We start from the raw sequence: 18,262 nt of genomic DNA, 5'->3' as shown, positions 1-18,262 counted from the left end.
CGCTGAAGGTGTGTGTTTGATGCTGACCTCTGGCCCTTCCGGTGCTCTCCTAAACCCCCAGGTCTGTCCTCCAAAGACACAGGTACTTACCTGCAAGTAGGCCTAAACCAGAGTGCCCCCAGCCTCCATAGGAGGCATCTTTGACCTCTGCACTCATCTGGCCCCGTGTTGCTGGTGGTGGATGTTTAGGGTTATCTTGAACCCCAATCTGTAGACTTCCTAACCCTCAGAGACTGGAACTGTAAGTCACGTACTTACCTCGAAATTGTACTAACTTTTCTTTCCACCTATAACTGTGTTTGAAAATTGCACTGTCAACTTTTGAAACAGATTATTAGTATTTATTCGAGAACCTTATAACTTGCCAAATTGAAACAAAGTGGTATTGATACATATGTTGGATACTTACTTGCAAATATACTTACCTGAAAACTAAATCTTGTGGTTCTAGAAATAAAGTAACAAAATATATTTTTGCTTCATAAAAACCATTGGCCCGGAGTTAGTCATTGAGTGTGTGCTTCATTTATTGACTGTGTGTGAATACAACAAATGCTTTGCACTACCCTCTGATAAGCCTGACTGCTTGACCACATTACCACAAAAGAGACCATTAGTATTATATAATTTAGCCTCTGTTAAATCTCTGGGGAACCCCTGGACACTGTGCACACTGTATCTCACTTTGATATAGTATATACAGAGCCAGCTTCCTACAACCTGCCAAGCAAATATGCAGGTCTTGCTTTGAGAGGAGGGGATACCCTTGGCCTCCCCATGGGATTTTGGTTGCTTCCCATTATTCTTGATCAATGAGATGCCTGGGTCTGGGTGACAAACGTATGACTCTATACTCTGAGTATTTAGCCGGCAGCAACAAATGCTAGGTAGTTATGTAGGGGAAGTGCTTGCTTTGTTTTGAAGGAATAGTCAGTAAGGGTCTACTCTAGTGCCATCTGGACTGTCCTGGAACCTAATAATCTCAATTCCACAAACGTTTGTGCCGTGTATTTGTATGACCACCTCTAGTTATCATCCTACATCTGAACCGCCCTGTGACCAGCTGGGATCCTCGGCTATACCCTCACCAGTCACGGTTGTACAATTGTTTTTTCAAGAGACTTATAGGGCACGTCTGCCGGTTGCTGTTTCATGCAGCTAAACTGTTACATTAATTTGCGCAGTGCTGCCTTCAAGCTACTTTTATGTCATAGTAAATTGCTGGTATAGAGCACACAGTAAAATGCTGAGGGCAGACACTCCTGTATGAGAAGAGCACCACAGAGGCCCACAGGCCATGGATTACTTTTGTTGTGGCTACACGATGCAAGTTGGTATTTATGCTTCACTTTGTCTGGCTCATCTACCTTAGGGTGTGTAGATAGGCCATACTGCAGCTCAAAGAATTCTATTACCTCATTAAAGAGCAGAAAAAGTCAAAATGTCAAATTCCCTGTCTCTGTGCCCCTTCACCAGCAGGTTGGTTTCTTGTTCACCCCTGTGCTTCAGATATCGCGCTGTACCTCAGGCCCCTTCCTCAACTTTACCCACTTACTCTGGCATCATGGTATGCCAGCTTGAGATCTCTCCACACACTGCGGGTTCACCAGTCCTGCTGGCCCTTCCTGTCTAGCCAACCTGTTGTGACTCTGTTCATTGGTTCGCTCATTCAGTCTGTCTGCATGGCATGTCTTTCCCCGTAGCAGCTAGGCCTCTGCCTTTCTGCTGTCTGTATCCCGGAGCGCCCCACTTACCTGTGCTCCTCAGAACAGTCGCGGCTGCCCTTTTGCCTCCAACTACAAGTCTGTTTTTTAGCAGCTGCCATCTCACATACATGTTGCTACAAAGTGCTCCACGGGCTGTCATCCGCCCTCGGGCTGCGTCTAATAGCTCCTGGGCTGCCGAGCCCGGTGTCAGAATTTCTGGGGTTTTCTCCTTTGTTGTTACATAAGAGCTTTGCAGCTCCTCCGCTTCTTGGACTTCGTCTTGGCCATTGGTTTATTTTTCCTGAATCACTCTTTAGAAGCAGAAAGGACTAAAGAACGTGATGTCCAAAGCACCCTCAGGCGGGGTTTAGATTAGACTAAGGGATGAAATACCATACACTGGTCTTAACCAAGCAAACCAGCGTTGTGTTATTTTCAGGACAGTCTCCTTATGTTAGTGCAGTCAGGGAGGGTCATTCTTCCGGATGCAGTCCGAGCCAAGGCAGCAGGGGTGTTCCGTTACATGTTATCTGTGAATCTTGTACATAGGCTACTCCTCATGCCTTTAGCAAATCTTACTTTTTAGATGTTGAATCCAGCGTGAATTATTCATTTAGGCAATATTTCTTGAATAAATATTATTAAAATGGTCTTATCTCTAAAAAAAAAATATCGCACACCACAGTTGCAATGTTTCAGCAACGAATACAGAAATTTATTCACATAGGACTGTATTTTGAAGTTAAAGTTTTGGGCCTTTCAGCACAGCTGCTGAAAGACAGAGGGTCACTTTCAAGACACGAATAGCTTTTATTTTTCACAGTGCTGGTCATTTTTTCTTTGGGTCTCTTGCTTCTTATGCTTTTCTTGAGATACTTTGGTATGTAGTGCTTTGAAATTAAACTGAATATATTTTGAATGACACTAAGCAGTGAAGATGCATTCATTTTAAAATTGTACCCGAAAGTATTCTACAAGTTCTCCTCTTAATACTGTGATCAGTTACATCAGGTCAGCCATCTAAACACAACCCTCTATAATTGTGACCGCCCTGTCTACCTCTTGCTGGCAAAACCTTTGTTTGGGTTAATTGCATATGTTTGATTTGCCAGTTTGGATCTGTGCCATCGTCTTTACTTGCTAAAAAATAAATAAACCTGGAAGTGTTAGCTTTGTGTCTGTGTAGCCTGATTGACACCTGTATTTCTCCTTATTTTCAAATCAGGAACTATGCGATGTGTCAGGAGACATATCTACCCTCAGCACACAGCCCCGGGGAAGGGGATTCAGTGGGAGTGGCTGGGTGATGACGGATCCTGGACGGCTTACGAAATGAACCTTTGTATATTCTTGGAGGACAGCTACGCCAGTGGGCATCAAAAGGTGGATCTGGCATCTCAAGGTTTCCATTATACCATTGACTTTGTCTTTTTAATCCAGATAAACAAGAAAACTGGATTCCAGAGGAAAATCCAGCGGCGTTTTGACACCCCTTATCCAGTGACGTCTGCTATGGGGCCCATCCATAAAGCCGTGGCTTGCACCTGCCACCAGTGTTTGACCAGCAACGGTGTCGGTCCTATTCATAGTCGTTCTCGACACTCCACAGTGAACATAGCCGCTTCAGCAGCTTCACATGGTTCTGGGCGGACTCCTTCATTGGGCGCTCCTGGTTTTGTTCCCTATTTGAAACCGACACCTGGGGCAAAGCTGGCTTCCAGACAGCAGGCCAACACCACATGGGGACAGCTACCACCTGCACAGATTGGAGCACAAGGACCAGCTCCAGTACCGTCTACTTCTAATGGGACCAGGTACTGCACTGTACACAACTCCAGGTTCTTGTGCTGCATGTGAAAATAATAGGTGCTTCTTTACTTTTAAGTTGTGCTTTCCTCTTCCCACTGGAGCAGGGAGCAACCCTAAAGGTGATGCAACTCAACAATGATGTGTTTACGCATTTAGCATTTTGTGATAGTCGATGTGTCCAATGAATACCTAAATAGCTGAGCAAAACAGAATCTTCGCTCACACTCTATGATGCACAAACTAATAGAAAAACAGTATTGGAAGAGGGTAATGACAACTATTCTAGTCATTTATTGCACCTGGATGGTGATATAATTGATGCACATTTCTCTCGTTTCCACGCATTTAGGTTGCTGTGAGAATACTACATCAGTGACGCAGTATTCTTTGCACTATTACTTGAATGTTTTCATGTAGCATCAGGCATGTGAAAAAAGTCGCAAATAAATTCAGAAAAGCATGCAGTAACTTTGGTATTGCAAGTTATTTCCCATTTATTTGCAAAAATCATCAAGTCCTAGAAGAATGCCTGGTGGTACCTTTATTGCAGAATCTCAGTATTACTGCAGGTTTTAATCTTAAAAGGTTTTTATGTGCTGTCCCAAGTTGAAGTCCAGGAAATCGTCGGATGAAAAGTGAACAGATCTAGTGTTAATTAAAAAATCTGTGGAGTATTCACTGCCAGGGTAACACTCAAGAGAAATAACTTACTTCAGTCCTTGATGAAGGATTTTTCTGTTCCTAGAAGCTGGGGTCACAAGGCCAGATGGATCATGCTAGGGACACATCAGAAGTTATTCATATTCCTGACAGAGTGCTGCATGTATCTGCCATGCCTTTGAACTGGTCACGCTGCTGCTAGGAGAAATGTGGGTTCTAACACCATAAATGTACATATGATCTCAACACAGCATCTCTCCTGGCCATGCTCGTGGGCCATTAGTCTACAGTAGGGCCAAGAGGCATACATCTCTGAAATATTCACCTTAGCAGACACTGTGTGAATTGTGAGCCCCTCGTGCAGATAAGAAATGTTACTATTGATGCTCCTACATATTTTTATAAACATTACTTAAATGGAGGTTATGATCTGCAAATGCTAGGAAAAGTTGAACAACTTGCAAAAATAATTTAGTTTTGAATTGAGAATGTTCATCCCCTGGAAACCTTTCATGACAGGTATGCACTATAATCCCATTTTTGAATGTATAGACTTTGTCCGTTTGTGCAGTGAAGTAATTTAGCAGATTTTGGGAATAAGAAACTCCCATGTTATTTAAGCTCTGCTTCTTCTCTTTCCTTTTCAGTAAGTTTAGTATGTCTGCCCAGTAGCTACTGTTGAAATGTAGGATACTAACAATAACTGGAAAGTTTCACCTTGCACTTGCTTTGTCTGCTAGCCACAAACTCAAATTCAAATGTCAGACCCTATTTTTGTTATTTTTGAGGTAGACTTTATATAGTCCCTTAAGGAATCACAGAGTTTTATGTCGAGTTAATCCACATCCTTCTTTATTCTTAAATGATATGATGCATGCTCTGTACTTTCCGTGCAGCACGTGCTATCAGAAGCATTAATTAATTGGAAACCTACAAAAGAAACCTGGATTAGGCCTTCATACAAACTCTTTCTCAATCACATTTTTAACCTTACCTACAGCATAAAATGCAACTAGTTCTTCCCAGACATATCCAATTTATAAGCCTCTCCCTGTCTTTAATAACGTAACTTTTTTTACACTACTAAGTGCACCAGTTTTATGCCTGCCTAAAGAAGTCATAGGACCACTATTCAAAAAGCCACTAAAGCAACGCTTGTTGCAAAATCCCCCTCCCATTTTTATCACAAAACGTTTCACCAAAACCATTGCATGAAGTTAGATTGGGCGATTTAATATCTAAAGTTAAATCTGGCGCTCCAAGGGCCATTTGCCCGCCAGCTATTTTAAAAGTATGTGCTACAGTGATAAATACCTCTCTGATAACCCTACTTAAGAAATCAGTTAAACAAGGCACTGTGACCTTAAACATATGGAAATAATCCCGCTAATAAATAAACAAGGTGATGCGCCTATGATATTGAAAAACTATAGACCTATTTCCTTGCTTCTATTTCCAACAAAACCTTTAGAAGCCCATGTTGCTCAAGACTTGTGCAAAGACGTACATAATACTGCCTTTCTTCATCCTGCCAAAGCTGACTTTAGGCCTTCACATAGCACGGAGGTGAAGTTAAGTCTATCTTGAACGAACTGAGGTGAGAGGAGGGCCAAGCAAAGGATATCGCCCTGGTGCTGTTAGATTTGTCTGCAGCTTTTAACATGGTCTATCATAAGATCTTGATCGACTGTGTAAAAGAAGCAGGGCGAAAGGCATCTCTCTAAACTGGATTTTTTTATTTTTTTTATAGGGGAGCTCATGTAGTCAGTAAAATGAGGGTTTTTCTCAGACAAAACATTTGTGCTTGAAAGTGGTGTTACCCAAGGATTGCAATTGCCACACCTATTTAATCTGTATATCAGATGCTAGTGCAGCTAGCATCGGTAAATTGCGGCGTATACAAATATGATTCTCAGTTGCTATTCCACTTGGACCTCCCTCCTCATTTGCAAAATTTCAAAATGCTATGAGATTCATTGCTAGCTGGATGGGGGCCAACCAATTGAAACTGAACACGGCCAAGACAGAAATAGTCTTACTGAATGATAAAACCAGTATGTGGAACCATCTTCACTGGCTGAGTGAACTTGGTCTCATGCCGACTCCTACAACATTTGGCAAAAGCTTAGAGGTCGTGATTGATGGAAATCTCACATTGCGTTTTCAAGAAGGTTCCACTGTGTCCAGGTGTTCTTACTGAAAATACTGAGGAAAATCTTACCTTTTATTATCTACCACGGCACAAAAATTAATAGCGATAGCAGTTACCACGTAGAAACTCGACTATGTCAATTCTGTTAATGCAGGACTGCCAAATGTTATCCAACATGAATGTCAAGTCATTCAAAACAAAACCGCAAGATTGATATTTCTTCTTCCTAAATATACCCATGCCACTCCCTTATTGAAAAATTGGACTGAGCCAATGGAGAGACAAATTTAACACAAGTGTATAAAAGCATGAACGCAATAGCCCCTAAGTTTGTGGCAGAAAAAAACTAGCAATATATTTCTACACGTAACTTGAGGTCAACCTATGCAAATCGACTCATGGTCCCAAAGTTCCATAAACATAGGCTGGCGATCGGAGTTTTACCAGTGTTGGCCCCTGTCACTTGGAACTTCTACAGCACAAGGTCCGGCACGAAATAGATTTTAGGCTTTTTCGTACAGTTTTAAAGACATGGCTTCTTTAGCTGGCTAGTGAAAGTAAGGAATATTGAATCTATTTCTCAGCTGAAGGTGCATTATTTATAAGTGCCAAGAAACTGCTGGTGAATGTGGGTTCTCTAAGATGGAATAACATGACCTAGACAGAGCATAGAATGAAACAGCAATTGAAATAGTGTGCGTACTCTAGTGCCAGACATGCCATGAAATTGTTTTTGTGATCACTACATTCTAAAAAGCATACGTTGTTTATAGTATTATATAAGGTACAAACGTCTCATCTCATACAAAGGAGTCTGCAATCGGGGAATGAAGAACAACATGAGAATAACATCAGATGACTTTTGGTAAAATATAAATTCACCCTAATGTAAGCGTGTCACACTGTTCATCTACTGAAGCTTGTACAGTGTTTGTACTAATGCTTTAGCTAAATCAGGCATAGTTGTCCCTAGAGGCTGTGTGAAGAAAGGTAATAATCGCTCAAAACCCTGCTTACATATGTACCTGCATCCCACCCAGGTGGGATTCCAACCATGGGAGGAGACGCCACTTGAGACATGGGACAGCCACTTAGGAGGGGTGCAGCGTAGTATGTCCTGACTCATTGTTGTAGCCTCACCATGTGACCTGTCTACTGGGCTTAATTTTCCTGATGAATACCTAGTGTTCATGGAAAATGTAGTCGCTATGAAGATGTCAAATCACCATCTTCATATAAATGACTCGGAAACACAGTAGACACGTCATGTGATGACAATACTACTATTCTTTTATTGATTAGAGATTTAAATAAAATTACAAGCGTGTATTATCTTTTACCACTCGTGAAGGATAGTTTAGAATCTGGCCAAATAGCTTGAGTTTTCACTAAACTTTATGTACGAGCTGTTAATCCTTTATGTATAAAGGTGGGTGATGAATGGAAACTGTATCGGGCATTCCATTTGGGTATTTAAAATATTGTTTCATGCTGGTTTGGTTCTGCAATGTTCCTGTCATTTTCAATGCTTTCTGGGCAATATTTTATGACATTCTGAATCTGTTTATGTTGCTGTTTGTGGATACTATTTTGATTTCTTCTATGACCCTTGCTGAAAATAAGTAACATGTGAGGTTAGAAAGACTCCAGCAATATCAGTTGTCATGTAAGCCTGAAAAATGAGAACTGGAGGAGCAAGAGATTGAATACCTTGATTTTAGATTGATGTTTCTGGTCCTTCAGTGGATCCAAAGAAAGCAGCAGCAGTTTTGGAATGGTCTTCACCTAATAATATAAAAGTGACTCAAGACTTTCTTGGATTTGCAATTTTGTATTGTCAGGATATTAAGAATATTGCAGAGATCTCCTTCTAAAGAAGGAACATTTGAAAAGTTTTTGCAGGAATGAGTAAACATCACATGAGCTCATTGAACACTATTTCTGCTTCATTAGGCTTCAATTTTATGTTATCTATATACTTGTAAAATGTTATTCTGGAAACTGACACCTGTGAAAAAGCTATAGTTGCAGTGTTTTACAAAACAAGATGATGACGTACAACAACATCCTGTTTTTTTGTGTGCATCATGTGTTGCCAGAGAGTGAATGACATTATTGAGTTCTTGAAAGATAGCTTCTTGCCCAGAAGATGGATGGCTTGTACTTAATAAAGAGATCCTTTGTTAGGCTCTAGAGGACCATTTGAAATATGAACTGATAATCGGAATTTGTAGCATTTGCGAAATTGGTAATGCAGCAATAGTCAAGCTTCATGAGCATTTTTCTTTGCACTTTCATTTGACTATCACTTATATTCCTGGTTCCAAGGATCTTTTGCCTAATGCATAGTCTTACTGTTATTCATGGCCCATTTATGATCTTTGTGATTCCTGCTCATTGTGTAGTTCCGGCCTTCTTAAAGTAATGATGGCTCAAGAACAGAGGGATCTTAGGGAATTTGAATATCTTCATTTGAAGGCTCCTTTATTCTGACCAAAAGAGTTCTATTTTGTTCAATAGGCTGTTTTTACCAACAAAAGAATGTGATAAAAATGCGTCATGATTCTTTTATTTCTGGTCATAGAGAAGCTAAAACTACTTTGGAATAATTTTGTGATCTTTTTGATGACGGGCAGTTTATTCTGGTGTTCAATAGTACGTTCTTGCCTGCCCTATTTGTGTCCAAATAAAATCATCAAGTTCCTAATCTCTTTAGGTTATCACACACGTTACCAATGTCTTCTGTACAGCGGCATGTAATTTCTACAGCTGCTATAATGGATCTTTCTTCCTGAGTAGGAGATCGAGTAATAATGGTTACTCTATTCACTTTTTTTAAGCTAGCCTACCCTTTTCCTTAATCTAAGATGCCTACAGCAGAACAAATAGATCTGTTTTTTTTTTTTTTTTACCTTTTTCGTCTTCATGGACTCTGCTATGCCATTATTTGTGATGGAATAGCTGAATATCTTTCATGCTTTTGGAGGGCTCCTTGTAAAGCGTTATGAATAAATAGCAATGTGATTTGCATTGTTCTTAAACAATTCTCAAGTTGTTAAATAGGAAGTCTAATTATCTTATCAATGCAGATACTGCTCCAAAATGTTGATAGTTTTGCTTTGTTTGCCCATTTGTCTTGGGGTGATAACAAGAGGAAACTCCTCTCATTATGGGTGAGACCTATGGCACTTTCTGTTTGAAGTGGCACAGTAATTGAGAACCTTACCATTCCTTAACATATTTGTGTCTGAATCATGACATGATTAATGGGTTATATTTCACTACTAAGTTATTTTCTGGAGCAGCAAGTGCATTGCTTTCATGACCTCTAGTGTTGTTGGGTTTCCATACATCTGTGTAAGGTTCTGATTACTAATATGGTGTTATCTCTGTTACTGTATATCCTGTTGCTTGTAGGTGCACCCAAATGTGTATATGTTTTTCTAATGAATACTTCCATCCGCAGATGCCTTACCTTTTGAATTTCCAAAGTGCCAGACTGGATTTGGAACCTTTTGCTGTGAATGGTCTTACACATCAGCTTGTGGAGTCATTGAACTCTGCTGTGACCTTGCTACACCTCAGTAGGTGACGACATGGTGAAGTTTCTATGTATAACCCCAGCACGCTGATGTCGGTTCCTTTTTTTCCTGCGTCCTTGAAGGAAAGCCATAGGTCACTGAGGATGAGAAGCAGGGTTGTCATGCTCTAAGCCCCAGGCCCACTCTTTAGCCAGGTGTTGAGCCAAGACAAGGTCTAAGGACAAGTCTTGACACAAATACAAAAAAATGCAAATGGAAGCCCATGCCTTATTGTTGCTCCAGGAAGAGGTTATTCAGTCCGTGTTCAAAGGCTCTGATCCCAGTCGACAGCTGCAATTGATATGCCCTGCCTTTCCTGGGCCTTTGTTGGCACAAGTAGAGACCTTCAACAAGGTGATGCTGCAGCTTTTTTTGGATGGTTCCTGTAGTGTCCTAAGACACCATAGATCTGCAAGTTACCTCCAGTTGGACTTCCACAGACGGGCCTCTCTGGTACCAGCTGATTGCCTAGGTCCGTGTCCTACCTGTTGCTGGTGCCAGGCTAAGCTTTCACACTTTACCAATGGCTATGTTGGCATTGGAATGTGGAGTAGAGAATGCACGTGGCGGTGTGGTGACGGGGGAAGATAGAATGTGGGTGGCGGTTGGTGAGCAACGGGAGGTCGTGGCGAGCGGCTGTGATCGCGGTTGCTGCCGCTTATGTACCTTTTACCAATTAAAGGATTTAATCCTGGAATTCGTCCCCGCGTCTCTTTCACATTGGCGATGAGCGGGAAGAAGTTCCTGAAGAAGTTTTGCTTGGAGCAGCAGCAATCGTCTTCTGTACAAGATTTGAGGATTTCGTAGCGACGCATCTCTGCTGCTAGTGGATCTTGTTTCTGCTGCGCATGTGAATTTCAATCTCTTTGCTATTTTTCAAGATTGTTTAAACGTCTAGTACGTAACCTTGATGACGCATGGTAGTGGCATTTTCGGCGGCCATTTTTGAAGTATTTTAATCTCTTTGCTATTTTGTGAGATTGTTTCAACATCTAGTGCGTGTAACCCTGATGATGCACAATAGTGGTATTTTCGGCGGCCACTTTGGAAGTATTTGTTTTTTCCCAGTTAATGCTGGCAAAATTAGCAGCTATTTTGAGGTTACTGCATGAATTTCTGCGAAGTGTACATTATTGGCAGTAGTATTTCTAGACTGTTCACGTTCATACTGCCTCCTTTCATTATTCCTAATTGTTAAACTGCAATATAATGTCAAGCATCCAACCTCCACCATTTTTTCTTGCGGAGCCTGGTGAGCCTCCTATTCAATGGGAGTTATGGATTGACTTATTTGAAGCCTATGTGGATGTTTTAGAAGATCAAGAATGCACGCCTGACAGACATTTGGCCTTGTTGAAACATAGATTAGGTGCAGTTGGCTTAAGAAAATTTAAGAATTTACCGCCAATAGACAATGTAGGAAATGTGGATGTTTATCAACTTGCAAAGAAGAAACTTCATCAACGATATGGCAGGAAGATTAATGTAGTCCTGGAACGCTACAATTTTTACTCCAGAACACAGCATGACGATGAGACTATAGATCAATTTGTTGCTGCTCTCAGAGGTTTAGCTGTTACTTGTAATTTTGAACAAATATCTTATGACCAGGTTTTGCGAGATCAAATTCTAATGAAAACGAAATCTTGTAAAATTCAGGAGTAATTATGGTCATATGGCAGTGAATTGAAGTTGAAAGGAGCCATTGATGTAGCACGTACGATGGAAGTGTCTGAAAAATGCATCTGAACTGTGAGGAAAAATACTTCTGACTTGGACCCTGAGGCTATTGCTGTCAGTGCTGTGATGAAAGAATCTAAAGGGATGGAGAAAAAAAAATGAATGCGCCTCCTCTGTTAAGGCATTGAGTTCTCGTGAGACGCATGTGAATGTGGAGGAAGTTGTTCGCCGTGGTGCAAGAGATAGAAGAGCCTCAATATATCTAAATGACTATGTAACGGATTGAGATAGGTCTATATGTATATTTCCTTTATTTGTTGTGAGTTATTATTGTTAAGATTCTTATGCAGTTCAGTCTTTGTTTATGCAAGTCTATGTCCCTGTATTGCCATATTATACAATATTCCTGTGTTTTTTTTGTTGGGGGGAAGGTGTGTGGCATTGGAATGTAGAGTAGAGAATGCGCGAGGCGGTGTGGTGATGGGGGAAGATAGAATGTGGGTGGCGGTTGGTGAGCAACGGTAGGTCGTGGCGAGCGGCTGTGATTGCGGTTGCTGCCGCTTATGTACCTTTTACCAATTAAAGGATTTAATCCTGGAATTCGTCCCCGCGTCTCTTTCACACTATGCTGGTTTCAGCTGGTTTGACACCATTTTTGGGTTTAGAGCCAAGTGAAGCTAGCGCTTTCTCGTGCTGTGAGATCACCAAATCCCAGCCCTAGGCTGGGAAGGCTCCCTTATGATGCCTTCACCTTGATACAAGTACCAGTACTAGCGCTAACTGTAGGCTTTCTTTGGATCGGATTCTGACGCTGTACAGAACATTCAGATTGTTCCCTGTGATGAAGGCGACAACGAGGTGGACAATTTGGTCTCCTTTCACTACATCGATGCTGGTCTATCCATATATACAAAATGCATATGAAAGAGAATTTTTATTTTGCAGTGGTGATTCGCAGAGGTGCTAGAGTTGCAGTGGCTTACTGTGGAGTAGTCCGATGGGCACCAGAGTAGTAGACCAGCGCCATGCCTACATACGCTACAGATTTCTCCGGTGATGTGCAGGCTCTAGGCTTTTCGAAGAAAAGGTGTCCTCGGCCTTGACCTGCTTTTAAAATAGCCGAGCTGCAACTCGCACCTTGGGTTGGTCTTCAGCCTGCCAATTTCATCATCAGTACCAGAAATGACAGGGATACTCGAGTGACCTTACCCATTACCAGAAACAGCTCGTGCAACCTTCCTAACAAGCTTCTCAATCTTTTGTTGGCTCTAGGATATGAGGTGGTGGGACAGGCCCCTGGAAATTAGCAAGAGCAGCATTCTTCCTCTTCGCATACTGACACCGCTGCCAAGCTGCTATGATATCCCCTTCATTAGTCATCAGCAGCCGGTACCGGGCAGGGTTCGTTACTGTCTGTCTGACATTAAGTTACCTCAGACCGGTCTGTTTACCCCACTCATGTTCCTCCGGCTTTGGCTCAGAATTCGGCAGTTCATGCTGCCATTTCCTTTGAAGAATTACAATTGTTGCTTGCCAAAGAGACAATAGAGAGAGTTTCGGAGTTGGGGTGCAGCATGACCACTTCTCAAGGTACTTCCTGGCGTCCAAGAAGGACAGCAGACTGAGACTGATTCTAGATCTTCAGTTTCTAAATACCTTCCTTCAGAAGAACAAATTCAAAATGCTGACTCTGGCCAAGGTCCTCTCTGCTCTAGACCCTGTAGATTGGGTGATGTCCTTTGTATTGCAAGATGTGTACATCCATGTGCCCATTGTGCAGGCTCTCAGACCACAGCGGGGCAAGGTTCTACACCCAAACCATTACAACCTACAACTCCAGGCATGGAGATTGAACAGCACCTACTGGGTGGCTTCGACTTGCCTGCCGAAAGATGTGGGTGTGAATTTGGCCACCTATCCAGAAAGTCATTTTGCTCAGGCCTTAGTATGAAGCCTAGTGTGAAGATGGTCATGTCGATCCGCATCAGGCTAAGCTTTCCGATATACTTCTGTTTGTACTGTCTTTAGCCAAGAAAGTCTTTGCTGTAGGCATGGTTAAAGGTTACCGCTTGTCCCTTTTGGCCTTTCTGTGTTTGTTTTTTTTAAAGCTTTTTTTTTTCAAATCACCAGTTGCAATGAGTTTTTGAAAGGGCTTACTTATGTTTCCTCCTGCACCTTTAATTATGCTGCAGTGGGACCTAAATGTGGGCCTTGTGTTCTTAATATACATGCCTTTTGAACCCATGCACAGTTGTTCTTTGAGGTTGCTGACCTTTAAGCCTGTTTTCCTCATTACAAACAATTCTCTTTGTCCTGTCAGTGAATTGTGGATACAGTCTGTGCAGTCTCTTTATACCACTTTATTTCTGTCTTCATACTTCAGGTCATCTTCATACTTCAGGTCTGGCATCTCCTTTCCAAAAGTGGTGTCACCCTTCTGTACGGGACAGAATGTCATGCTGTCTGCTTTCTTCTCTCTGGCATATCAACCTAAGGAGAAGGCTACACAGGTTTGATCGAATTGGAGCCCTTTGCTTATATATCGATTGAACTAGGCACAACCAACTCTCTGTTCAACTAACAGTTGCAAAGAAGAGAACAGTAGTTCAGAAACAAATCTGCAATTGTTTGTCCTCTGTATCAAGATGTGCTATGCCTTCACAAAAAAGGAGCCTCTTGAAGACGTTTGATCTCATTTCATCAGAGCCTATGCCACTACTCTGGCGTTAGCTAGAGATGTACCAATGTTGGACATCTGCCAGAATGCTACATGAGCTTCCGATTACACTTTCTCAGGTACTAGTGATCAACTCTCATGTCCCCAAATAGGGTCTTTTTGCCTGCTTAGTCCTGCAGGGCTTCCTGGTGTGAAGTCCACTTCTCAGACCCACCCCTTTGCGTGGTAATTGCTTTACTATCTATTCAAAATGTGATTAATATTGAGTTACAATAGCAATCAGAAGAACAGGTTGCTTACCTTCTGTAATGCTTTTGTTTCCTGTGGATCTTTTGTCTAACTGCAGATTCCTCACTGCCCTCCAGGCTCCCAGACTGGACTAAAGATAGGTCCAGTTTAGATATCAGCCCACATCCAACTACAAATTTGTCATTCGTTGTGCATCTTAGAGTGTGGAATTGCCTTTTTAGAGTCATGTCAGCGAGCAGGGGTCACTCATGGAGTTGGGAAGAGGCCATTGTGCAGTCCAATGGTGCATGGCAGCTGTTGCAGAAAAACTTTCTGAATCCACTCTATCACCTGGAGAATTCATAAGTTGAAGATTCCATGGTTAAATAAGAGTATCCATCAGGAACAGTGTTACCCATGGTAAGAAACGTTTTCTTCCACTGTAGGATTACATTTACTAGAACTAGCGTAAGCTTGGCAGTAGCCATTCCAGAGCCTTTTTATGGTTTTGTGCCTGTCTGAATGTATTCTTGTATTAACCTGGGTAAGTGTAGTTGAGCATACATGACCCACTAGAGTATAGCAGGGAGGCCCTGGTGAAGGGGGGATATCCATTCAGCAGTGAAAGAAGCAGTCCACAGTTGAGGATGGAAAGTAAATGCTTTATCTGGTCTTGCCTGTAGCAGTAGAAGAGATGCCAAGTGGAGGGAGAGGAGAGGGCCAACCCTCTTTGTCGGATAGCAAAAGAAGAACGTACTAAGTTATAAAGTTACATGGATTCAACCACTTTTGGGAGATGGGCAACCTGGTGTGTGGAAAAAGCTAAATGGAGAAGGGTGGATGCTTTTATGGGGTTCACATAGGAGTGAAAGTGCTGCTACCCCATCTGAGTCAGGTAGATAAAGACAGAGGGAGAAAGCTATGTTGTATCCACTCAGGAATGGAAGAAACGCCTGCTGAAGAAAGAAAGGGGTCAAAGGTCTCCGTCCAGGAACAAGGGAAGAGCAACTATTTGAAGTGGCTGGCTGGCTGGAGGGAAAATGAATGATCCTTTTGGTTCTACCAAGGGTCAAGGGTTTCAATTTACTGAGTGTGACAGGAAAAGACAGAAAGAGCAGCTGGAGAGGGAAAGGAAAAGGTTATATTGACTCCACGCAAGAGAGAAGCAACCCACTGAATTAGCACAGCTAAAGATTGAAGGGAGTGGTGCTACATGGAGAAGTAGGGGAGGAGCAACCCACTGCGTGGGACATCCAAGACACAACACAAGTCATGTCTGAATACTACCAAGGAGTAGGGCGAGTAACCTGTTCATGACAGTTGGGGGGCTGTATGAGGGATTGATGAACCAGTATGGACTCCACCCAAGAGCCGAAGAGAAGAAACCTACTCAATGGGTGAGTCAGGACTTTGCAACAAGTAGACTTCTTTGGGAGTGTATGGGGGTAACCATAGGTACAGGAGATGATAGTGGAGCCTGATGAATGTCTCTGTGGATCCAAGGTCAAAGAAAAAGCTACAGGCTGAAAAGCTGCAAATGTGCTTCCCAGAGGCAGTGGAAAAAGGCCCCAGGAGCACAAGGCGGTGTGAGCTAACAAGAGGCTGAGTTTAGCAGAGGGAAATAGTCTGCATACCCTGGAGCAACAAAGCAATCAAATAGACTGGTGATAACCACACTTAGGGTAGGACTAGATAAAGTCAATCAGTAATAACGAGGGACAGCAATCAGACTCAAAAAGGGAAGACGTCACAGAATGACACCCTTAGTATTTTGCCCTTTATCTGAACATATTTGATAGACTCTACGGCGATTAAGTAGGAATGAGCGGTTGAGAAACCAATCCTACGGGTCTCAAGCCAAAATAGCACCCCTAGTGTTTCAGGCTAAGGATATGAGTATCCTGAGGCCCCAGCTTCTTATCTTCGCTTATCAACACCTCTTCTCGTGCATTTGCTTCTTACAGTGTTTGTGCACTGAATTAGCTTTTCCCTGCTACTTTGATCCCTCTTTAGGGCCCTGGCCGTATTCCCCTTCCTCACTCTTTCCTATATGTTCTCACCTCTTCCTTCCTCTTGCCTTGCATCCTCTCGTACTCTGGCAATCCTGTTATGGTGCTGCAGGTCTGAATGTTCAACTGGCCCAAGCTGTGGCAACATATCCATTAGGGGAGCGATCAGTATTAGGTAATTATTCACTGCTTTGTTAGCGTGGTAGGCCCAACAAATGACTGGTGTCTGATTGATGCACGTGTAGCTGTAAGTAATAAATTTACTGTTCAATTAATTACAAGTGTTCCGACAAAACCATTTGTGTGATACTTAAGAACATATAATAAATATAAATCTTTCTACTGGAATTAAAATTCTAAAATGAGACGTGCATGTTTAATCTTGTAAAAGCTTACAGAACTTCGTAAAATGCGAGAACTCATAAATATCTTCGTGTTCAAGGAATATCTCAGGGCGTCCTTTCAAGACCGAATCCCCCTTTTTAGGAAATTAGATCTTACCAACAACTGTCTCTCTTCTCCGGCTCCTGGGCAACAGCGCAGGAGATGAGGCACTGTCTATTTAACCCATTGTCTCCTGTGTTTCTTACTTGGGTACACCTGGAATCGCATCCGCATTATGTTGTTCTGGTTGGTCCTCTTCATTATGCTCTTTAAATATTTTTGGTCTGTAGGTGTGTCATATGAGTCACATAAAATCGCTGCATTTCTAAAGAGTGCCAGAATACTAGTATGCTTCATGTGCAAGAGTAAAATCGGCTTCTTTTTCTGCAAAAGTTGTATTTCCCATGCAGTAATTGCTACTTTGAATTTTTACGCCCATGGGTTTTTCGCGGGGTTTTTGGCTTTACTTACTTTGCCGAGTTTTGGTTGCAGAATGTTTGATGCTATAGTAGAATTTCAGGAAGTTCTTGATTTTGTAGACCAAATTCCAGATGAATTTGTGAACCTTTCATAGAGTTTGGGAGTTGGAATATTTCGCTAAAGATTTTGTATTGCATTTTGTTTAATAATAGGCCAATTTGTGCTTGAAAATGGGTTACCAGTAAAAGAGATGGCAGAAATGTGGCCATGATTACCTTGAGGAAAGCATCCGCTGACGGACTCTCAAGTTTGGAGTTTATTCTGCAAAATGATAAAGTTAGAGCAATTGTGGTGTTTTTTATACAGAGGAAGACCACTTAAAAACACAACCGTGCCCATGATAACAGGACAGCGCCCATGATAACTGGACAGCGCCCATGATGAGATTGCAGAAATAAAATGCTCATGTGCAGATGAATTCCTGACCGTTGCTTGTCTCCTCGCCACCAAGAATATCTGTGCAGGACACTTTTTTGTCATGAGTGACCCTGGAAGAATGCAAAATAGAGGTTTCTGCTTTGAGCTATTTGCTATCCCCACACATTGCTTACCATGTACTACCGTAAAAGGCTGAACTATTAAGCATTTTACTTACTAGTGTGTTTTGAGAAGCTGGGGCAGTTTCTAACTGGAGGAAGCCTTACTTAAATTATGTTGCACACCTATTAAGTTTTAAAACATTATGACCCTCAATACAACTTTGGAGGTCTTCTGCCCCCCATATTACGGTTCTGCCGGATTTCCTCCACACTTTGGATGGAAATCCAGCAGTAGTCGTGCTGGCAGGCAGAGACACTCTGGCGTTTCCACCACTGACCCTGCCCTTCCAGTAGGACACCGCCCGCCATAATATGGGCCATAATACTGCCTGATGATGTCCTACTGGCGTGGCGCTG

The 18,262-nt window shown here is 42.1% G+C and overlaps 1 protein-coding gene across 5 annotated transcripts in view; it reads left to right on the top strand.

The window, feature by feature from the left end:
* Positions 1-18,262, top strand: part of DTX2 (deltex E3 ubiquitin ligase 2) — a 357,713-nt gene that overhangs the window by 103,383 nt on the left and 236,068 nt on the right. For all 5 annotated transcript variants that reach the window (XM_069226713.1, XM_069226715.1, XM_069226711.1 and 2 more), the window contains exon 3: positions 2,932-3,520. In XM_069226713.1, coding sequence (XP_069082814.1) covers positions 2,932-3,520 — 589 coding nt within the window. The remainder of the gene's footprint in view (positions 1-2,931; positions 3,521-18,262) is intronic.

This window comes from Pleurodeles waltl, chromosome 3_2, assembly GCF_031143425.1.
Source record: "Pleurodeles waltl isolate 20211129_DDA chromosome 3_2, aPleWal1.hap1.20221129, whole genome shotgun sequence".
NCBI lineage: Eukaryota > Metazoa > Chordata > Amphibia > Caudata > Salamandridae > Pleurodeles > Pleurodeles waltl.
The sequence above is the reverse complement of the archived record's forward strand: the minus strand, read 5'-3'. Positions and strand labels throughout refer to the sequence as shown.